This window comes from Pterocles gutturalis, unplaced genomic scaffold (assembly GCF_000699245.1).
Source record: "Pterocles gutturalis isolate BGI_N339 unplaced genomic scaffold, ASM69924v1 scaffold2694, whole genome shotgun sequence".
NCBI lineage: Eukaryota > Metazoa > Chordata > Aves > Pterocliformes > Pteroclidae > Pterocles > Pterocles gutturalis.
The window spans coordinates 158,419-182,747 of record NW_010132967.1 but is presented as its reverse complement, the minus strand read 5'-3'; the positions used below and the strand labels follow the sequence as shown (position 1 = coordinate 182,747).

Sequence of the window (24,329 nt, the reverse complement as noted above, 5' to 3'; positions counted from 1 at the left end):
TTCTCGTTTGAGTGTATTGCAAATGTGTTGCATTTATAAACAGGTTAATCCTCACTGTTGTGCTCATCATAATTGCCAACACAGGGGTCTGCTACTGTCAAACATGATATCTGTGATTTTTTGCCTCTAATTATCATCTACACTGCACACACTACGGGACTTAAATAACAATAATATTTGGGAAGCAATACCTTATCTTCCCATGGGTTCTTCCAGTCTGTTTCACTAAATGCTGAATGCAAAGCAATAGTTACTCTAGCTTTGGCCTGGAGCTGACCCTGCTAAGTATTTTCATATTAGGTGTTATATGTTTGATGCAGTTAAATTCTGTCCAAGACTTACTAGGAGTGACTCTACTATTTTTGGTCTTTATTAAAGGCTCGGATAGTAAGTGGAAGTTCCTTGGATACTTCTAAGCTTTATGCCATCCAGGCTTTTAGCAGGTGAGTACCAATGTGACTGTGAATTTTGTTATTTATGTCTGCAAATTAGTCTCATAATGTTATAGTATTTTTTCTAAGTTTTATTCTTATAAGAAATTGAATTATTTTAAAAGGAAGATAGTTTCATTGTGTATGTCTTCTTTTAATTATTTTAAGTCTTTAATTTTTAATAAATTAACACAGCAATTCAGTTGCACAGGTCAACTGGATGACAAAATTTTTTACCTCTTTGCATATTGAATATATGCCCTTTGAAATTGTAGTTTGATTTTGTATCTTTAGTAAATGTGTAGTAGTATAGGAATATCAGTATAATATTTGAAATCTAAAAGGTCAAGGGAAAAAGATCTTCCAGCTGCTGAGAGTGAATGCGGCAAAAAGCTGTACAGTTTGTTTGGTTGTCTACAGAGTTATCTTGCTTCCAGTTCCAGGGATTCCTTCTTTTGAGGAAAATTTCTGCTTCCTATTTTGAATAACTTTTTATTTTTCAGTTTGGAAAGGAAAAAAGTAAAACGCATTGGTAAAATTTTTCAGTTATATTAGTTAACTATTTAAAAGGGATATTATCATCTTGGTGGTGTACTATATAAGCACTGCTTGCTATGGTTATGCTTTGTTGCAAGGACAAGTTGATGAGATCAAATCGTCTAACTTATCTTCCATCTTCTCATTTGTACATCTTAAAGGCTACACAACAGAATCTAGACACTACTCAGTTTTTCCACATAGATTCCTATGTTTGGGGTTTTTTTTTTCCCTAAAAGGTACTAATGATATTAATTTGCTTAATATAATTCACATGCTACTGTGGAAGGTAAGCCTTAAACAAATTTAAGAGCACTCTCCAGCTTTACAGTGGCTTAAGTAGTTTCCATATAGTTTGTCATACCTCGGAGCAGTGTATTTCTTCATCTTCCAGCTCGCAGAAAATTCAGAGTTGCTGTAAAACTGTTAGGTGATATGTGACATTGTGCAGGATTAGTTGCTGAATGCAATGTGAAACATTTTAAATATTGTGAGAGATAAATGACGTGGGTTTTTTATTAACTTGCTCTTTGGCATTAGAATAAAATTATAGTATACTTCTCTTGGCTTGCAAAGACACAGTGCTTTCACTTTGGTTTGTTTCAGTTTTCTCGTAAGGTCAAAAGTATCTCATTACTAAAATTATAAAAACTTTTGCCAGGTAAAGCAACAGCTTCGGTTAATTCCTTGGATTCTAATTGACTATTGCCATAAGGAACATATTAATTTTTCATACAGAAAACAGGATTTATTATCGTTTCACTACGTTCTTACAGAGAAAGGTAGCCACTAATGATAAAAGCCACTGGAAACATCTTGTCTTGTGGTTTCTTCACCGTTTATAAGCTAACCTGTTGGAAATATCTACTGGTAAGAGGCAATTGGAAGTGGGCTTTGAAGCATACTAACCTAGAATGACTGTTAAGCTTGTGAATGCCAAGTGCAAACAATATAAAGAGGTTTTTAGGACATAACTGGAAACACTCTAGACACCAGACCACATCTAGCAGTTTTTCCACAGTTGTCTTATTTCTCTACAGAGTATGTATTCTATCAATATTACTGAATTGAAAGAGTGCGTTCAGATAGTAATTTATTCCTAGTTTTTTTGTGATTGAAATATTGGCCTAAATCTAGTCTTAACCTGGCTTCAAACTTCCCCCCAGTTGACAGATCTCTGATACCTGGAACCTCTCTTGTTTCAGCAAAGATTTTAATGTGTTATTCATATTTCAATGTAGTTAAAGATTAGGAGTAATAAGTTAGGGGTTTGTTTGTTTCTTTTTGGTAATGCTTCTACAGATAATCACCGATATACGTCTATATGGTGTTCATGTTTGGTTTTCCTCCCATTTTTTCAGTCCAGGTAAGAGTTCTTGTCGGTTTCAGCTGGAATTTAATTTTTTCAAACAGCAAAATTATTTTTTGTAGCACAGTGTGCTGCTAGATTGCTAGATTGCATGGCTGCTTTTCCATTCCCTGATCAAGCATTTTGTACATCATCATGTAGATGTGGTGCTTAGGGACATGGTTTAGTGAGTTAGGTGGTGTTGGGTTGGACTTGATGATCCTTGAGGTCTTTTCCAACCTTAATGATTCTATGATCTGATAAGGTATGCGTAAGGAAATAACATCTCACTTTACAGCGGTTTGTATACTGAGATTTCTAGACATTCTTCATGGAAATGACTCATGATAATAATAAAGAAAAATATGCTTTAATTTTATGATAATAATAAAGAAAAAAATATTCTCGAATGATTCAGTGAAGGACTTAGCCCTGATTAACTTTGTGTTTGAGGTAAAAGTCACCTGCTTTTCTTCAGTGTGTGACAGTGCTGCCTTGTATGTAAAACTTAGACTTCATTTACATTGACATTTTGTCCCGGTTATGGCAGCTAAAGACCAGCAAGATACTTCAGTGGAATTGGTATAAACTCCCAGTATAATAAAGTTTAAAATGCAGTGTGACAACAGCTATGAAGCAAACATTGTCTTTTCTATGGTAGGAACTGAAACCCATAAGGCTATAAAAAGTCCTTGGAGTCTCAAATTCTCTCTATGATCAGTACTATGCACTGATTGGAGGCTGGGCAAAGAAGAGGCAGGAAGAGTTATTGCCTGATATGAGTTCATCTGGTCGTTGATTCGTTGCACAAAAGAAAGGAGGTAGTTTCCTTTATAAGCTGCGGTTTCAAAATTGCAGTTCTTCCCTGAAGTCTTATTAGCTTATTCAATCTCTTTAAAGTATTCAGGTGAATAAGTACATCTGTGTAAGAACTCTGATATTGCCATACTTCAACCATTAAAAAAGTTCTAGACAAGTTGCAAAACCAGATGATAGAACATATGAACTTATTGATAGTAGCTACAGTACTGCCCTAGTATTGTCAGAAGAGATAGCGAAGCTAAATGAAAACCAAAATATTTCATGTCCTTAATATTTTTCATATGATAACTGTAATGAGTTTTAGTAATAATTTTTCAAATAACAAAATGGGCACTTCTTGACCATATATAACTTTTAAGCAAATATTTGTGATTTCTAGAGATACGCAGAGAAAAAAAATCAGATCTAGACGCTTCTGCGAAGCTGAAATTGAACTCAAAATCATAATGAAAAGATTATGTTGGGAAGTACAAATTGAGTGGAAAACTATTTAAAGAGATAGAGGTGTGAGTTATGGCAAATTGACTAAGCATAAATTACATCACTAACGTAATAATAAGATATACTATGTACTCATCTGTCTTGATTCTGTCATTCTTGCTGTTCCCTCAAAAGCCATGTTATCCTTTTCTTTCTTTGTTAACACAATCAGCATTCTTAATTCAGGCATAATTTTTTCTCCCAGGAAAAGACTAGTAGTCATTATTGAATTTGGGTTTGGTTTTTTTTTCCTTGATGTATGCTACTCCTTAGTGATCAGTAAAAGGAGTCCAGTAAGAATTTTTAATCATATTTTGTTTTCTGGAGCAGAATAATAGATGGAAGTGATTTTACAGACATTGCTTGTCAGAAGTAGCTGTTCGTGGCATAAGAATGCCTTATACATGATGAGTTTTATTCACTGCTGATGGGACTGCTCCTGAGTAACAAAGAGCCCTGAGAATCCAAGTTTGTGAGTTTATCTTTTAGTCTCTGTACATTTACTTTTCATAACCTCAGAAATGTTAGTTAATATCAGGCTTTTGCTGAGATTTGTAGATGCATCTGGAAGTCGCAGTTTGGGTCTACCTGGATCTTTATGTGCTTGAAAAGAAAATTCTGATATCAAAACCCTGCACCAAAGACTTCATATGAAAATATAAGGGAAATGCATAAATAGCTTATGAATCCCTTTCACTTTCTTACAGAATGGTACTGGTGCATCAGAAGGAGGGAGGAACAGACTATCTCCTAATTGCACAGGATAAGAGGATAGTGCTTGGAAAGTGTTAATGCTCTTAAGGATTAAATGAAACTTTCCTGTACTCTACTGTACCCACTCAAATGAGAAATTACAGAATCACAGAATGTTAGAGATTGGAAGGGACCTCGAAAGATCATCTAGTCCAATCCCCCTGCCGGAGCAGGAACACCTAGATCAGATCACACAGGAACGCATCCAGGCGGGCTTTGAATGTCTCCAGAGAAGGAGACTCCACAACCTCTCTGGGCAGCCTGTTCCAGTGCTCTGTCACCCTCACCGTGAAGAAGTTTTTTCTCATATTCAAGTGGAACCTCCTATGTTCCAGCTTGAACCCATTGCCCCTTGTCCTATCACTAGATGTCACAGAGAAGAGCCTGGCTCCATCCTCCTGACACTCACCCTTTACATATTTATAAACATTGATTAGGTCACCCCTCAGTGAAAATGAATTTGTCTTGTAGAACTTCCTATCTCTGCCTTATAAGTTCTCACAGGCTTTCTGCAAATTGTCTTTTTGTCTTTCCCTTGTTGGTTTCTTTTCATTATGGTCATGTTGCTACTAAAGAAACCATTTACATAGACTTCAAGGATAGTAGAGGGAATTTGAAATGAGCCCTTGGTTTTATAGTATTGCAACAATTCTGTTAAGGGAGTATTAATTTTGAGAAGGATATTCAGATTTTTCTCTTCCCTGTAAATGCTGAGACCAGATTTTCCTTCTAGACAATTTTTGCAGCACTGTGAATACTCTGTCATTAGTGTTACTAGTGATTTTCTCTGCCGAATGGTTAAGAATATCAGCAAATGTTGTTTTAGTGCTGTTTTGCTGATGCTTCGTTTTTAATAACTTTTTTTAGTTTTTGTGCCTTAGGAAGTAATTTAAACATTTTGGGGAAGCGAGGGTGGTTTTAGTTTTTTCTGAATATTGAAAAAGTAAAGGAAAAATATTTGCAAGTTGAAATGGTGGCGGTTTGAGGCCACATCGCCTTAGGCTACCATAAGGTAATTTTAGTTGACTAGCATCATCTCCCTGTGATGTGACAAGAAGCATGACAGGAAAAAAGAAATTAGGTGAGAACTTCTTTGCAAGCAACTTCATTTTTTTCCAAAATCTGACATGGTCCCAAAGGCCAGTTAACACAGTAACTGTTGGTCTGTTTTGGCTTACACCTGCGAATGAAGCATTCAACAGATTTGTGACCAGAAAAAGGCTGAGAGAGGCTCAAAGCCTGTAATCACAAAGTCCGTTTTGCTGCCTCAGCCAGAATATGGTTATCTGTCAATATATCCTAATGTGTGATTAATTCATATCTTTACTATAGAAAAAACATAATTTTAAAATTTTCATGACATTAATATGCATACTCATTTGAGCACACAGTCTGTTGCAATTTGAGAGGTTCTAGTCCTTTAGTATAGCCTAGTCCATCTCAAAATTTTCTGTCAGTTTCTTGAATTGGCCAGGACAACAGATTTTCTCCTATGGAAGGATTTGGCTTATTTTTTTTCATTTCTTAATGTGGTATTTTTAGCTCATGTTAAGACTCTTTTAATCCAACTTTCATTTTCAGAGAAAGTGCTAGGTATTTCTTTGGTGGTATATTAGTATACCAAGGACTAGGAAAAGCTGTAAATCCAGTCCTATAATTACTTTTATAGTGCTGGTATTTTCTCCCAGTATTCATGTACAATTTAGATCTCCAGTTCCAGTTTTCCACTCCAGCAAAAATTATTTATTGCTACCCAAGTGTGGATTTGTGGGTTTTCAGACAGTGTGTCTGTCTCATAATTACTTTCATTAACTTGCAGGACTCCATTTTTTATTAGTTTGCAAAAGCCACTGGCTACATTTTGTGATTATAATATGCAGCAATGATACATTTCTTCTTGCCTTCGTCACCCCCTAGTTCAGTCTTCAGAAAATTAATCTCAATTTTCATGAGATCAGACCAGCACTGTAAGTTTTAAAGTTGACTAGGTGTTTTATTTATCACATTTAACTACATTAGTTTAATTATACTGTAAAACAGACTCATCTAATCTGAAATATTATACAATCCTATGAACTTAAAGAAAACTAAGTATCTCAGTAACCTAAAATGTGTGTTCAATACTGAGTGATTTGAAAAACAGAACAATGAAACCTCATCTCTTAATTTGTGTAATTGTTTTCATCTGGAAGTGAACTCAGACATTAAAGAGTGGCTGTGATTCTTTCTACATTTCTTATGCCTAGGAATGAAGAAAAGAAAAAAGCAAAAACCTCTTTATATTAAATACTGAGATGTTGCATTTTTTAATGACAAAAGTAGCAACATTTTTGTAATTATTTTATTTTGATCAAACACAGGTTTTGTGATGTAGGATTGATGCCTTTCATAAAATTGCAATTGTTAAGTATTTGTAATGTTACTGTAACTTAAACTGTAGTTTTCTAAGAACTACTAGTGCATATGTACACTATGCCACAACTCTCAATTTGTAATTTAGTCCTCTAAAACTGAGGACTGAATTGGGGGGGAAAAGGTTGGAGGGGGAAAAAGGTTGCAAGTTTTTGAACAGCTGAATATATCAAGTATACAGCAAAGAGTACCACACTAAGAATCACAATTTCCAAATCAAGTTTTGAATTGTTTAGTAGAGGAACTGTCTGCTTACACGGGCTGAAAGGAAAGCATAGTTGATCAAGTCCTCATCTGCAAAAAAATGGTATGTGTATATACATATACCTATATGCATACATATAGATCATCTGTCACATTCTTCACCATAAAGGCTACCTACTAGTTACAGAACAGACGTGATTACATGTTTTACTGTTGAGAGTTGCATCTGAATTACTATGCTAAACTGCCAGGGTAGAAAATAATTCAGATTTTATTGGAAGATATTATTGGTTTTGTCAGAGTTCATTTTGAGTGTTTTGATTATAGCTTTCAAGTCTTCTGTTTGTCTGTGATAAGAAAAAATGATTTAACTTGAATGAATGGCGTGGACCTGATAAACACTAGCAGGATCAGGCTGAATAGGGTGCTTCTGTTCCTGCTGTGACTAAATGGAAATGATTTATTGTAATGTTTTAAAGCTATTCATGTGACTTATTTTAACTTTCTTCAGAATTTATTGACAGCCCAATTATTTGGGAATCTCTGCAAATAATTTTTCCTTATAACTAAAGTATAGACAGGTGCAATCCAAGTTATCTTAAAATGTCATGTGACACCAAAAGTCAACATAAGGCAGATCCAATTCTCTCTGGAAAAGTGTACCAGAACTGCATTCTTCTTGCACTGAAAATGTGTTTATGCTTTTCTTCCCTCCATATCCTGTTGTTTTTTGGATGACATTTTGCACTAATGAATTTACCAGCTCCTGGTTTAGTTACAAATAAATTTTAAAAAGTCCTGACTTGGTAAAACTTGAGAATAATTAGTATTCTGTTGTTGTTGAAGTGAAACCAATTGATTGTGTAGTTTATCTGATTAAGTATTTCTGTGTGAACCTAATGCATGGCTGTAGTCTGTATTATATCTAACGCAAGTCAAAGAAAATGAGTCCATACAAGCCCTACTCAAGACTGTGAAGCAGAATGGATCAACTGTAGGAAAAAACTCCTTGCTCCTTTCTTAGCCAGCTTGTTCATGCTACAGGCAATTAGAATATTTCAGGCATAACATATCATACATACATTGAGCTCTCACCTGAGTATAGAGAAAAATGTCCTAATGGGCAAAAGGTAAGGAATGTCATTTCACCAAAACTGGACGGTTCCAGAAAGTGCTGCCTCTGTGCTGTACAGGACATCTTTACTGGGTCAGTAATAGCTGTTAACATATCTTTTATACAGTGCAGTGAATAGCTCAGGAATTATTAATCCAGTCCATTCCTTACTGCACTGGTAAACAATGCCATGACCTTCTATCGCTGAAAGATGACTTTAAAAAGTAACTTCAAACTTAACTCCTTCATAAGTAAAGTATTTACATTTTTTAATGACCATGACTACTTTAATATCAAAACTAAGTTCCTATACAGAAGTATTAGCAATAATATCAACAATTTAGAGCAGAACCATTGTGAAAGGACATTCTGAGTTTTTTTCTAGTTAAAGGATTTTCAACAAGAATACCTAATTCTGCTGTCGCATATTTGTTAGTATTGAGGAATTTATTGATCTCTCTCTTTTAGAGACTGCAGGTTAAGCTTCAGTTTTTCAAAATCTTGAAATAATCCCCCTTTTCATCAGGGCTTTTTTCAGAACCTAGACCCAGGAATGCGTTCTTCCCATATACTGGTTTTATATCTTTAATTAGGTTTGGTCAATATGGATCAAAATGAAACCATAAACTCTTTTCTTAAATACCAAAAATTATTTTCAGCTTTTGCAGAATAAGAACTCATCTGTGAACCCATAGCTGTACATACAGTAGAACTTAGGCCTTGTCCTTTAACTAAGTGCAATATACTTTCTGAAGAATATATAAAGGTCATGTTTATTTTAAGGTTTTGCTTTGGAAGCTAGTACTTTAATAGCAACTCGCATCACTTAAGACAAGTTTAATTAAGCCCCTCTAATAGGAATTTATTATTTGTACTCAGAGTATTACCTACAATACACCCCATAAGTATCATGCCAATTACTGACATGCAACTTAAGTAACTTTCTGCAAGAGTTTATCTATTAACAACAAAAGTGCCTCATGACTTGAAGACATCACAGAGAAAAAAGACCCAAATGCACTTTCACCTTCCTCAATTTGTAAAGATTTTTTTCTTCTTTGCTGTAGTCACTTAAGAAAGCAATATTTTGAATCAGTTTATACCCTTATTCTTCACTTTCTTCTCAGGGTGATCAATCTTGCACAGTGCCAGGAGACATTTTGTAAAATACTGAGTGCCATTTTGAAGAAAAGGGTTTGAGGAGTTTTGGCATCTCTCAGGATCAAGCAATTTAATTCAACACCAAATGTCTACTTTTTAAAATAACAATATACAACTTAAGGATGAAAACATCACTTCATTTCTGAACCATGTTAGGAGTATAAAAGTTATCTACTATTTTCTTTACAAGAGAAAGAGTCAAAACTCATCATCAAACAGGATTTCCCTGAAGAACATCAGTCCTTGAGGAGCTCAGGAGTTCTACTAGGAAATAAAATTTACTCTGCTACCAACTTTACTGCTACCAGCTATGTGAAACTAGTTGTTCTGTGATACAAGAGTGAAATGGTTTTTTTAATTTTTTTTTTTTTTAACTAATGGGAAAAGGGATGCAATTGATGGAAAAATTTTAATAGTTATAATTTCTTTGGTAAAAAAAAGGATTGCATTTTCATCATCTAACTTTGTCACCATATGAAAAATATACAAAATTATTACAATAAAGATCTTTGAAGTCTTAAATGGTTGATGATGTTGGAAGACCTGAGAATGAGGCTTTTAGAATTTAACCTCTGTCCTATTTGAATTTGTGGAGAAAGATTCTTGACTCTACAGGCTTTTTAAAGTTAAAACTCATCAATTTTGGGGAGTGAATCTTTCGTATATCAGTGTAAATATTAGATCTTTGTCAAGATCTTTGCAGGTATGTTGAACTAAAAGATTAAATGAATGTGTAGATGATCCTGAACATTATATATATCCATGTGAGAAACAATGTTCAGTGTCTTTGTTTATTACAATATATGAAAAAGGGGCTTTGCTCCCTCTCTGGGATTTATCTGTGTATCAACTTCTCCCAATGTATAATTTCTAACTTACTTTTGAGCTTTAATATTTGGCAGCTGTGATGAGTGCTTCATCACACTAATACAGTCCACGGGACTGGTGCGTGCAGAAGTATTTTCTGACTCATTATTTCTACTATTAGCTTTCACAGTTAACAGTTCCCTTGATGCCAATTTATCTCTTGCACCCAAAGCACAGATTTCAGTGATATCCACACCACAATACCTATTAGTTTTGCCCAAAATCTTTGTTTCCACGTTGTGGGTTTGTAAGTTTAATTTTTATTCCATCTTAGGGATTTGTCCCCTGCTATGTAAAAGTCTCTTTGACCTTAAGGATAGCTTCTCAAATTCATTTTGCAATTTATTTTACTTGGAGAGCTGCCCACTAAGTAGTCCATTAGCCCAGATTGGCTCTGTTCTTTTCATCACTCTTTTATGGTTTAACTGTGCTTGTGTCTCACATATCTTAGAGACAGGACTTCGGGCAGGAAAGCACCCCCATTTCTCTGCAGATCAGAAGCTGGACCTGTCCATAGCACTGATACTGACAAAGATAAAGTTTCACTAGAACTTCAAGGTGTGGGAATTATTGAACAGAAGGTGAACAAATACCTCCAGCAATATAGATGCCATTATGCCATGTTACCTTTCCTATCCTCTGTTTTTAGTTTAGTTAAGCTTCACCCAAGCCGAACTTTTCAAGTCCCCTGTCAAGCACACTCTAAGAAAGTAAATTTGCTGCTCTGTATCTGTTGAAAGTAAAGCACGGAAATAAATACTACCGGTGTCCATTTCTTCCAGAAACCTGTGGAATAGTAAGGGGACCAAATAGAACCTAATTTTATTCCAAGTGAGAGATAAAAATTATTGTAGGCTTTACCTTAAAAACAAAACAAACAAAAACCCCAATAACAAACCAACCAAAAACCAACCAACCAACCAATAAAATCCCCAGTGATACAGAGTCTTACCAAAGGTCCATCTAGTCCAGCATCCTGCTCCTCCTGATGGTGGCCAAAAGCAGATACATAGGAAATAGCCAGAAAAGAGTAAGTATAGCATAAGATTATCTTTCCTTATGATAGTCTCCTAGCCTTCTATTCTTCTAATAGCTCATAATTCAGAGATTTTTTAAACCAGAGTTAGTGTTCTTTCTTGTAACACATATTTATTCCACTTCTTGTAGATCATTGGGAGTTCTGATTTATGAACTCTGTTGCCTTGCGTTGATTCATCTTGACGATATTGGCAGTAGAGTTATTGGAATGGAGGGATGTGTCTGTCCCTGAACTGTTTGCAGTCTGATATGTTAGCATAATCCTGCATGGATTTTGGTTTATATCAATATACCAGGCTGTAAATTGTGGCAGCTGAGGTGTCTGATTCATAATTGCTTTTGTATTTAGCTGCAGCTGTGGAACTGTAACATCTGTATCCAACAAGAATCATCAGCCACTCTTGGCTTAGATAAATATGGAATTTGTCAACTTTACTAGTGGTGAGGGGTTGTAATCCTCAAGTCAGCAAAGGAGTATTTGGGACAAAGTATTGACAATTTGGAAGGAAGTGAAAATTCTGTCACTAATTTCAGCTAAATCTCTCTTCACCCAGTAATTGTGACATGTATAAATAGAATGAGGGCTTTCAGATGAGAAATTGTTTGCTGTGACGTATTTTTTTTATACATAGCAATAGAGAGATAAAAGTATAAGCACAACTGAAAAGGGTGTTTGAGACAGTGAAGAACAGGAGTGTGGAGGGGAAAATGTTAGGTCTTGAAAAATATGGTAACTCAGCTTCTCTCAGAATCTCCAAGTATCTCTGAATTAGATCTGACAAGGTATATAGCAATCTTCCAAAATCCACTGTGGGAAAAAAATGCAGGAGGATAATACCTGTATTACCTATTCTGAAGAGAATGAGAATGAGGCATATTGTTACTGGATCAGTATGTATTCTTTTTAATCCTATTCATGCGTCAGCCTTTTATTCTTTGATGTGGCTCCAAGTTGTTCTTTCCTGTTTTTTCTAAGTTGTATGTGAGATCTAATATGGGGTTTAAATACATGCTTAATGAAAAAGCTTAAACCAGGCAAGAGAAAACAATGATGGTCACCATGGAATTATCTTAAAACGTGACAAGTTCTGTTTTCCACATTGACATTAACTCATATGAGAAGATGTGATTATGTATTTAGTTAGATACTTTACTCCTTGTATGAAATTTGTGATAGCAATGATATCCTGTATGATGTTGGGCTTCATCTCGACTACCAGATATACAGGTGCTTTTGGTGGGAAGCTACTGTTATAATTTATAAATCCATGGTAAAAAGATTTAGAAGGCACTAAGCAACCTTTCAGCTACTCTCTGCTTTGGGTGACTGCTGGGAAAAATAGTCATCCAGCCCAAGAACACTCTTGTTATTTTTTCACAAGAATTAGAACACTTACCTTCTTTAGCTGATAACTGCTAATTTTTATTTTTAACTGTAAATACAGATATTACAAGCAGTTCTTAAGGATGCAGACTTGTAAGCCCCAGGTTTTTATTTTCTTCTTTGCCTTTTCATCTCCTACAGTGCTGGCCGTGGGCTATATGGAATTGATAGCATGCCAGATCTGCGTAGAAAGAAATCTTTTCCCATTGTTCGAGATGTGGTAAGTGACTTCTGATGCTTTGAAACTTGATTCATTTCTCAGCTGTCTAGATCGGTCTTGTAATTACTATGGTGCATGTGAATTAGTTTGTCAACAATTATTTTATGGAAAAAAGGTATCTTGAGAGAATGGATTGAGGCCAGAAAAAGTCCATTATTTGTGATTTATAATTTACTATATAAGTCTGAATATCTTATTGAATATTTAGATATTACTTGTGGAATCAAGTAATGTGTATTTCATGCAATAATAAACAACTAATTTTTGTGTTGAATTAGCTTACGAGGATACCTGTTATTGAGTGCCTGGGGTACCGATTGACTTGATTTATTATGATACTGAAAGAGGAAGAAAGTTCCTTTTAAACAGGAGCCCTGTTTCAGTATGAATGTTTTAAAGATTTATGCATACTTTTGGTACAAGATGATGAGGTATTTTATTTTACCAGTCATTGTAGACAATAATAATCTAGGCAAATAGATTTCAGAAACATGAGAAGAAGGGCAGTTCCTTTGAGATTTATTCTGACTTCCAGTCTAAACAAGATTAAGTAGAATCTCTCTGTTCTGAAGGATTTTAAGTGCAATTCGCATTTCTCTTTTTTGTTTTCTGAAGTATAGAATTCATAATTCAATCAAATACATATTTAGTCTCTGGTGGTGGTGAGCCCCCAAACCAATTTCTCATTGTAAAGAAGGGGAGTCGGACAAAGTGAATGATTACTATGCTTGTCTTTGAAAGATCAGTCTTTGCCAAATTATTGCTCAATGTATTCTCAGCTACTGTATTCAGTCACTCTACCACACTATCTGAAGGGTCACAAAGAGAAGGCAAAACAACCATTTTAGAGTAGAATTCCTTCTGATATCAATGAAAAGTTGCAATTTATGGCATAGTAAAGCCTCCATTCATTTAAACCATATTTTTGGAAGTAGCCACTCTGCTGTAAGTTATATTACACATGGGTATAATTTACAGCCATCTCATGATACTTTTATGCGTATTAAATAGCACTTTGCTTTAGTCTTTGTTGGAACTGTTTACAGACAGGTATTGCTCACAACAGGCTAATACATTAGAATCTTAACTATTCACTTTGAAAAATATAATAATTGTCAAAGTGAAACAAAAAAGAAAATTCACATTTTGAATGGTGGAATAAAACTTTCATATTATTATTGTAATGCGTCAGTGATTAGTGTGTAATGATTACTACTTTGTTGTCCAGTCGTTGAAGGGTAACTCTGCTTGAAGGAATTCTACCTGTAATAAGTGAAAGTTTCAGAGTTTTAAAACTGAAATTTTTTTCTGGAATTTAAACAATACGGACTTATAGTATAGCTCTTAACGGTATGTTCCTTAGCTAAATACTTCTTTAAAATAGTAGATTATATTGCAATTTGGTTCTGCAGCTGTAAACCTAAAACAATTTTACCATCTTAAGAGGAACTTATTTCAGACTTAGTGTAGGTCATCCCCGTCTTTGAAAGATTACTTGTGTTTGAAGATATGTGAATTATAAACAATCTTCTGTGAGCTCTGAGTTTGTAATAGGTCGATTCCAAAATACCTCATTTAAATCAGAACGTTAATTCCCAAGTCCTTCTAAGATCTGATATGTTGTAAATGGTCTTTTTTATGTTTACTTACATGACAGTTTCAGAAATATAGAAATACTATTGCTAAAAATGAGTGCTAGACTCTTTTGACACTGACTGAAATAGATATCTTTATCTTTTTATGTTGCAATAAACCTGACAAATTATTAATATTCTTTATAATTTCTTTCCTCTCTTGGATGGATTTTTCAGGCTATGGTAAGTGCTTTTATACTGATAAATGTTCTAAAATGTTCTCTTATGGATTTTATGAATGTCATACTTTATGCTGACGTTTTATTGGAAAAAAGAAAAACTATTTTATGACCAAAAATTAATCCTAATTGAAGTTGTGCCTTATATGAATGTCTTGTCCTCTGCATCGTATATGCCAAATGTATTAGAAAAAGTTTATGTTAAAAAGTTATCTATGTGTTCCAAATATCCTTTATAATGATCCAAGCAGATTGTTTAGAACCCAACCATGATGCTTCCCCTGTGGAACTGAGCAGCTTTAGGTGCCTAAATAAAGAGAAGTTGAAAAGTGTTGCATACTTTTAAATCCTCTTGTATCACTCAGCTAAATTCTTTGATCTGTCTTTTAAAACGTGAATTTCCTAAAGGAAATAAAGACTCTTAGGTACTATGGTGTAACTTTTTCTAATAACTAAATTAATGACTCATGGAAATATTTTCTTTTTCTGCCAACTTTGGCACTTGTAAAGGTCCCTCCTTGCTTTCCTAGTCCCATTGCACTTCCATTTTCATGTTTTCAGCATTGGTATCTCAATATAAGGTTTATTAAAGTGAGATACATCTTCTTAAGATGATAACTTTGACTCCCATTTGTTTCCATAACTTCACATTTTGAAAAATCCAATTTTCAACAGCAGACTTACTAGTTATCTTTCTTCTAAATCTCCAAGATAATATTTTCAGCTAGTGCATTGGGACTCTCTGCTTTCCCTGCTTATTTTGGATTGAGTCATTAGAGAGGATAAGGCAGTCAAAATCCATCTGCAGGAACAGTTCTTTTTGCTGCAGTTAGGAGTTTCACTGCAGGTCATTATTAGAGTTCTAGTAGAATACATCTGTATAGGAGGGAAAGACAATGAAAGGAGAAGTGCTCATTCAAGTGGAGTAACAGTAGAGAGCTGTTCAAACAATAGAGAGAGCTTCAACAGACCTCTGTTTAATGTGGAGCCAGAAAAAAGAATCAAGCGCACTTGCCAATGTAATCGCTCTAACTTCTACTTTTAAAGAAACATATTCTCTCTTTTGTGCTGGTTAGAGCTTTTATGTGAGGTGGGACTACAACCAGGGAGAGGAGTAGCAAAATTACAGTGAAGGTTAGAAGTACTTACCTCACGGTGGCCCAATAGGTATGATCTGCCCAGTCATAAAAAAAGGTAGCTAGCTCTATTTTTCTTTCTCACTGTGCTTTAGTCTTTGCTTCTGTTAATGCAAGTCACCATTTTGAATGTTATGAAAACTCTGTTAAAATCCTGTTTTCATTTGATTTAAATGTGGCTTTATACTGTACAATGACTTTAATCAGGCAAATTTCAAAAATGTATTATTACTTAGCTTTACTGATTATACAGACACAAGAATAGTTTGTGAATCCTTGCTGCTGTTGTAAAGCAGAGTGCTTGGTTCATACTCTTGGAGTCAACACACCTGATGAAACAACTGCCCATTTCAGCTAAAACACTAATCCATTGATACTTCTTTTTGTGTAAATGTCTCCACAACAAAAACATTTATAGAGTTTAGAATTCAATTATGGTAGTTTGAACTCTTTAGACAGAAGACACTCATATAAGTTGTAGCTGCCACGTTCTCAGTTTTTGTACATTGTCAGAGTGATCATTAGATAAAAGCTAAATATCTGGACTACTTTACATTAAATCTGCTATTTGCAGTCCATTTTCTTAACTCCTTTGATCATTAATAGACAAATTGGATTAAATGTTTTAATATTCATACATTAAATAGATAAATCATAAAAATAATCAAACAGTATTTTTATATTTATGATTGGTTTTACTAAATAGAAATCGTAAAAATATGATTGCATTCCTATATTTCACACCTGTGTGTTCCAGGAATTAAGAATTAGTTGTGGGGAAATTAAGAAATTATTGATGAACTTGTTTGGTTTTGTTGTTTTCCATGCCATTTCTGTCTAAACTTAATATTCAGAATGATCTTAGAGGCTAGGTCAGGCATGCTCTCGTGTCTGTGCTATGAAAACAAATATGAAGAAGCAGTGAATGATATTACGGTGGTGTCCAGTAATGATTGTGTAGTTAAGCTGAGTTGCCATTTCCTTTCTAAATCTGTTATCTGGGATTAATACTGCAGTTCTGTTGAACATTTCAGGATCAGACATCAACTTTTTTAATAGAAGAATTATGGGATGGGGGTGAGTAGTTTCAGACAGTAACTTGTTTCCTTTCAAGGGATTTCTTCCTCCTTCCTGTCCCCCTCACCCTCCAAAGTAGCAGAGCACAAATCTGTCTTTCAAAATAATAAAGTCAAGATCCCTAGAGTGATAAATTACCTGTAGTTACTCAAAAAGAAACAGTTCTGAAATTGTGCAGCTTTTAAATGCTGAAGACAGTATTTTTTTGTCATATTCACCTCTAGTGGGTAACTTTTACATTGCCTTAAAAATATAACAGTATTTGTAAATTGGTAACGACAATTTTGTTGTCAGCTTTTTTTTTTTTTTTTCCTGGTGATAGAAGTCTATAGATTCTTTTAAAGAAAAATATCATGAAGGAAAAGATGATGAGGTAAACAGAAGCCTTCTGTAAAAACAGAGGAATGAGTGTTGCATGGCACAACTGGCATTCATGAACAGTCGCAGAATGTTAGCACAAGTGCTTCTTCCTCCCTGCTACTTTAACTGCTCAAAACACAGCTTTCCTTTATTTCATCAGGGCAGGTGGCTCTCTTTTCACACACACAGTTTTTCTTTTAACATTTAATTGTAGCCTGAGTCTAATTTTCTTTTACTTACGGTTGCCATTTTCCAATGTTTTTGCTACAATGACTTCTAATTATACTCATTTATTTATTTAAGCTGCTAAGGCAAATTTGGAGGTAATACATAAGATAGTGTAGATCGAAGTCATCAAGGGGTCTATAAAGACTTGAGCACAAGGGAAACTAAGTTATTTTAAATCCTGTATTAGGGATTTGGAAAAATACTTAAAATTTAGATAGATGATGTTCTGCTTTATAATCTTTTTTCTTTATTTTTTTAATAAATTTGTCTGGGTGTTCATGATTCCATAGTACATACATGGAGATCTTTACACTCTGCAGGACAAATTCTCATATAAGGAAAGACATGAAGTAGTATCTGATCATCAGTTTGAGAGGGTAAGAAAAGGTAAACTGATGAACAAGTCTTGTGTCCTGTTAAAGGAGAGCAGAGAAAGGCTTCAGGTTCCTGTTGCTCACCCTATTCTTTTGATGCTCTGGAAATTTGGCCTTCCTTGCTGGAGGCTCCAGATTATTAGCTGTACTTATATTTAGCCTTGGTGCTATTTAAAAACAGAAGGGCAGTAGGGGGAAAAGTTTTATTGTACATTCATAACTTGTCACCTTGTTTCCCATAAATGAGTCTGGCAGCATTTTTCCCTTCCGCTTTCCAAAATACTCCTCCTTGCTTCATTAAATCCTTAAGAACAGACGTTGCTCTGTGTTTGTTCAGTGCTTCAAGCTGTTGAATTATCACCAACTACAGTATTACAGAACAGAAACATTTTATTTATGGGTTTTCCCTTGAAAATGCAGCTTATTCTGACAGTGATACATAAATGGAAATAATCCTTGTGAGTTTTTTCACTAAAATCCCTGTAATTTTAATCCATAATGACTGTTAACTTTACTGGTTTACACTGATTTTCACAAATCCCTCGAGATATAACTTTATTATCTTTCTAACATGACAAACACTTATATTAACAACAGCCTAATTATGTGTTTCCTATTAGGCTTTGTTATTTTATATAGGACACTACTATGATTTTAGGCACAACTCTGATTAAGGAGCAAAATGTTTAAAGTACATGATTCCAGGAGTAGCCCTTGGGAGAACTGGGCCTCAAGGACATGTGACAGAGTCAAAATTGCTTCCCTGCTTTCCTTTTTCTCACAGGAAGCAGTATCTGTTGATTGGCTTACACTGATAGCATGAAACTGCAGTTCTCCTGCTGGCTCACATGCTTTGACAACTTGCTGTGGGACAGAACACAGTATCATTCACTACCCTGTATTCGAGGTTAAGGTTGTTATGTCCTTTGTATTTCTGCCTTGACAAGCAGTCCACATTACTCTACAGCCTGGAATTGCTAGGACTTTAGACCTAAAAGGATCAAATCACTTTCTAAGTATAAGGGACATGAAGATGAGAGGTCAAAACTATACAAATAACGTACTGTGGGCAAGTAAATGTAAACGGCTGCTTTCCAAGACTTTGAGAAGAAATCTGTGCAAATGAAAATTGTTTCATTTCTTGTTAATGCTCCCAACACATTTTTGCTTGCCATTTCTCACTTTGACACGCGAGTCTTGTAGCATTAGGTTTTGTCACAAGAAGTTTGAAAACACAAAGCCTGGGCTCTGTTCAATCTTTTCTGTCACTTTGTCAATCTCACTGGCACACACCAATGGAATTTCCCATGTTCACAGAAATAGACGGAAAAGATGATCACAGAGAATCAAACAGAATTATTTATTTATTAGTAACAGAGTGGGAAAACTGATAGCAAATTAATGGCATAGGTTTGGTAAACTGCTGAGTTTAAAAAAAAAAGGGGGGGGGGGATTGGAGGATTCTTTTTATCCCATATTAACTGTAATAGGACAGTGATGAATCAGATCAAATATTTCTGTGCCAAGGATGACTTCTTACCTTGTAATTGGTTTCACAAGATTAATAATTTTGTGTCTATCTGCATGTTTAATTATTATCAAGGGAAACTTATGAAAATTGAACAGGTATATTCTCAGGGGAAAGTAAATATTTTAAATTAACAGTCTTAATATCTCTACTTTAAAAAAAATCAGTTTTAATTGTGTCGGTATTTAAAATTATAAAATGGGAAGAAATTAGAATTGTCTCTCCATTCAAATTTAATGATGCAGGTCCTCTGCTGATGTAAGCCTAAATAAATTGTTTCTGACCCAATATGTATTTCACAAAAGTAAGAACATCATATGCAAAATATCACTGAAACTTTTGCTGTAATAGCTCTATAATGGTGGACTACAGAAGACCCAATTCACCACAAGGTGAAAAACTGTATCCTCACAACAAAGGCAACAACAGACTTACGGTTAGTGGGTGGTATAATTGATCATCCTCACACTGCTAGACTAGGGCAGCAATGTATGACAAAGCAGATGCTGGATTAGGGAAGAACGGAGATAAAGCACAAGTACACAGGCACACTTGGAATGATTTAGAATAAGGGGAAAGATACATGAGCCCAATTTTTCAGGTAAAATGCAGTAATATAGCTGTGTTATGGTTAATATTTTGTACAGTGGAATAAATCTTATCTGTTTCTATCAGGTCAAAAGGAGTAGTGATAGCAGAAGTGATATTCAGAGTTGAAATATTATTTGAAAACACACAGAACTTGTTTCCCAAGGGTCTTTTTCCTCCTGATCATTATACTCTCTAATTAATTTTCAAGGACCCATTTAATTTACAGGGATATTGCAGTAAAGAGGATAAAATTTCCTTGTTTATTGTATATTAAAAATACTTTACTTTGAGTGTCTTTGTATGTATTATACTAGAGCAAGTGAGATTGTGTCTGCAACCAAGGCTGTAGTCTTCAGAACTGGGAAGTGTTCATATAGACCACATCATGAGGGCAAAGGCGGACAGGTTGAGACAGAGTTCGACATTTTTCTCCCTCCAAGAACCAGAGTATTTCTCCATATAGCTATTCATAGTATTGAATGAATATTGTCTTTAAGGAAAAAAAATACTTTTAAGTTTTCCAGAGACTTTTTGTTTAATTCAAGTATCATTTTATATACATACACACAGTTTAAAAATGCTCAGTGAGTTACGAAAAATTACCCGGACTGACAACTTGAACTGTAAGACTATTGCAAAATGATTTCCCATGTTGCTGCAGGCACAGACAGCTTCCAAATTAGGGCAGGATGCCTATCCTTGTACCACATTAATTTGGTTGGTAAAGCTGAAAAACAATGACAGCCTGTGGTTTAAAAAAACCTGAGTCATAAACCTCTAAATAAGAGGCTTTATATTAGAAATGGCAGCTCAGCTAGGCACTGCTGAAAGAACAGTAATGATGATGGAAAGTGTGCTTGCATTGTGTACTGAAAGCTTAAAAGTTGTGTGCTGCAAACATTAACTAAAAGTTTTTGTAACTCCTACGGTTTTGCTTAAATCCAAAAGTGTAATCAAGTATTACTTGCCTTTCATTGGATTCAACAATTGGAATTATTAGTATAATTTTTAACAGTTTTGCATTTGCTTTGAACAGACGCTTGCAGCTCGGAAGTCTGGTATTTCCATGGCCATGCTCATCCGGACCTCTGTGAACAATGATGAAATGGTAAGTGTTTCCGATGACAGGTTTAAGTAGTTTGAATAACAGGAAAGTTTGTGTTCAAAGCTCTTTAGAAATTATTTCAGCCTTAGACACTCCAAACTGGATAAAACTGAGTGTATAAGCATTCCATGTATTGCGTAGGAACTTTCAGAGATCTTGAGCAGAATTTGCTGCCAGCTCCAAGTGACAAGACCAGGTTTGCTTCTCCATGACAGTCAGAAGAGACTATGCAAGAAAACCTTGTTTTACAGTTAGTTACTTGGAGAAACCTTCTATTTTAAATCATCCAGCTGCACCATGCTTTACCTGCAGTCTTTCAGCATCATTTTCTCTTCATCACACCATGAGTACAGTTAGAACAAGAGCACTCTGCAAGAAGGTTTCTGTGTGATTTCCTGCCCACCGCCCTCCCCTCCCTCCCTGCCCCCACAGTCCATATGGGTGGCTGGGACATTATTTGATTTTGTAAATGTAACTCCAGCTAATAACACATGATTCTAGATGAAGAAATATTTAATTTGTACAAGAGGTGACAAGGAAAATATTCTGAAAAATCATATTCTCATATCTAGTTAACCCTGTGTGTTGTGGTTTTCCTTTCTTGACTTCACTTCCATTTTGCTAAAGAAATCTATTTTAAACAAAAACACAATAGGTGCCATTTTCTTCAGGACTAAAGTGTGATGCAAGCAGATTGATACGGCTGAATTAAGCAAAAGCACTAATTTGAAGAACTAAAGGCCCCTTTTGTGTTCCTTGAATTGCTAGTGCAAACATAGCCTTCTAGAATATATCCTACTTTGAAAGAAATGGTGTTGAATTTTTCTGACACTGTTGTTAAGCTCCACTGTAGAAGAATGGAAGAGCAGAAAATGTTGACAGATATTCTGGGAACTGAAACCCACAGCACAAGTAAACACTGATCCATCACTTTTCTCTGATTTGTTGTGAATTGTCTAGGCTTATATGGTAATCATAAAGGAACAATTTGGTAGTGCACAGGGATGGATTGATGAGGTAGGAAACAGCTGGTGTTTGAAATGTCTTTTAGTAAAAGCAGTAGTTGTTTTGTTCTGCTATCTCAAAATAGGAACAAAGGTTGATAGAATGAAGAACTACAGAATCTTAAAAAGGTGTTAAAGGCTGAGGGAAGGTTATTGAGAACAGACTTACGCCATGTAATTGGTGCAAAATAAAGACTTTTTCCATCTATGTTATAGCTGCTACAAAAATATCTATATTCAGTAAAGGACCATAAGATACTCCATATGCTTTACTAAAAGGTGTCTACTAAACAAACAAATAAAAACATTTATAAGTATTATTACCTTTTATGACAATAAATACAGGTTCAACTATGCCTTCCCTCATGCAAAAGCCACCAGACTGTGACTTTGGAGGGCTAAAGGTACACGTTTTGGAGATAATATTAATTGTCAACAAATGCAGGACAAGAAATAATAATATAGACTGCACTTAGAATTTCTGATTTAGGTGGTACTGTTCAGGAGGAATAAAGAAGGTAGCAAATCCCAGTGGACAGCTTAATGCAAACCTTTCTCCAGTGTTCGCTGTTAATGAGAACCTAATGAACTATGGTTCAGGAGAAATGGAAAGGGAAATATGTGGAATGTATTTTTGCGCCATTACTCTTTGGCCTCTGTTTGAACAAGGCCACATGAAAAATTGAGTACCAGAAACAGATATTTCTTAAGAAATCTTTAAATAAAAACATAAGTCCAAAGGCAGACAACAAATATAATTTAGATACATTAAAGTTCATTGGATGAGAAAACGTAAAAAGCTAATTCAGAGAAGAGGTGAATTGAGAGAAGGCTATCTTCTGCTAGCCCTCACTAAACATACTAACAGGGAGTGAGTACTCTTCTGAGGATAAATGTAACGGTACAGCCAGTAAAACCACTTGCAAGATATTTAAAACAAGTGAAAGGTAATACTTTTCTACTTGGTCCGTAAGTAACCAGCAGAACTTAATGCCCTAAAGCATCATCAAAACTGAGTAAAGTAAGATTTGAAAACAAAAAGAACAGACATTTTCAGGTGTAAAAGAACTCTACAGATACTCTCCACAAAATCAGATGAAAACATGCAGTCACCAGTGAGAGTTAAGGAGGAAAATCCCCTTTGAGCATGTTATTCCTCTGATTAAGGCTTTTCTGGTTTTTACTCTCCCTCAACTTTTTCTGGAGGGAATGTTAGTGACTCTGATGGAAGCAGGTTATTTGTCTGACTACATTCAGTATGGAAATTCTTTGAACTAATTCCTTTTATTAAAATCAAATGCCATTTACTCCAGAAATTAATACCTGAGGTCAAATGCTTTAAGCTTTGCCACTCAACATTGCTATCCTTCCAGTATAACACATTCATGACCCAGTGAGTTTGTGTGTTCCCAAGCACTGATCCAAAGACATTTGAAGCAGTGTCGAAGTATTAAATTCATTGACACTTAAATGTATGCTTACACTTGAGCATTCTTTTAATTGTTTTTCTGAACAAAGAGAGCTGCAGGTTTGTGAAAATAACACATCAATAGTAGTATATGACAGAAATAAACTTTGCTTTGGAGGATAAGCAGATAACTAAATAATCCTAGTATATATTAGCTGTGCTAAATATTGCCATGCCCGGAGCTCAGTGAATGCATGTAATACATAATTTAAACAGAGAAATGTATTAGGAATTAAAGCCTCTAGACAGTAAGATAAATAAAATTCTCCTTTACAATTGTAGTTTGCTTTATTAATAACAGGGCAAAGATCATATTCATCAGCAAATCTACAAATTGTGTCTTTCAGATGACAACTTCATTTGCACTCAGATGTTTATTTCAAGGCCTGTTGAGCTGTGCCATTTCATTACTTGCTGCCATTTCAGAAATAGATAAAAGTCACTGGCAGTTTTGAAATTATTTATAGTGTGAAAAACCTGTGAAACTGAACAGGTAAAAGGGCAGGATTTGTACTGATTCTGCTAGAGTGTGAAAGCGTAACCTGCAAAGGAATCCTCAAAGACCTAGTGGTTTCTGAGAAACACGGTTCCTCAACTAGCTGCATAAATTCACTTTAGGTTGTTTTTGAAGTTTTTTTTTCTGATCCCTGTAGCTGGTAAGCTGTGACATGGGAGACAGAGGGTGGAGAAATGCACAAAGATGAAGTTTGCCAAGTTAGGTGGCCATGACTAGCCCAGTCCCTCTTAGGGTCTGCCAAATCAAACCAGTGCAGACCTACCTTTGCTTGCTTTCAGGGAAGTTACTAGATGGCTAATTGTCTAGGGTAGGCTAAGAAAGCACCTTGGAGAGCAATTCCATGTTTGGTTTAGTCAT

General features: G+C 35.1%; 1 protein-coding gene across 1 annotated transcript in view; it reads left to right on the top strand.

The window, feature by feature from the left end:
- Positions 1 to 378: 378 nt before the first annotated feature.
- The window catches only part of LOC104467313 (protein unc-13 homolog C-like), a gene marked incomplete at its 5' end in the record, with an annotated part of 137,902 nt that continues 113,951 nt past the window's right edge, over positions 379 to 24,329 (top strand). Inside the window, 4 exons of the mRNA XM_010081047.1 lie at positions 379 to 443; positions 12,693 to 12,771; positions 14,583 to 14,588; positions 20,915 to 20,986. Coding sequence (XP_010079349.1) covers positions 379 to 443; positions 12,693 to 12,771; positions 14,583 to 14,588; positions 20,915 to 20,986 — 222 coding nt within the window. The remainder of the gene's footprint in view (positions 444 to 12,692; positions 12,772 to 14,582; positions 14,589 to 20,914; positions 20,987 to 24,329) is intronic.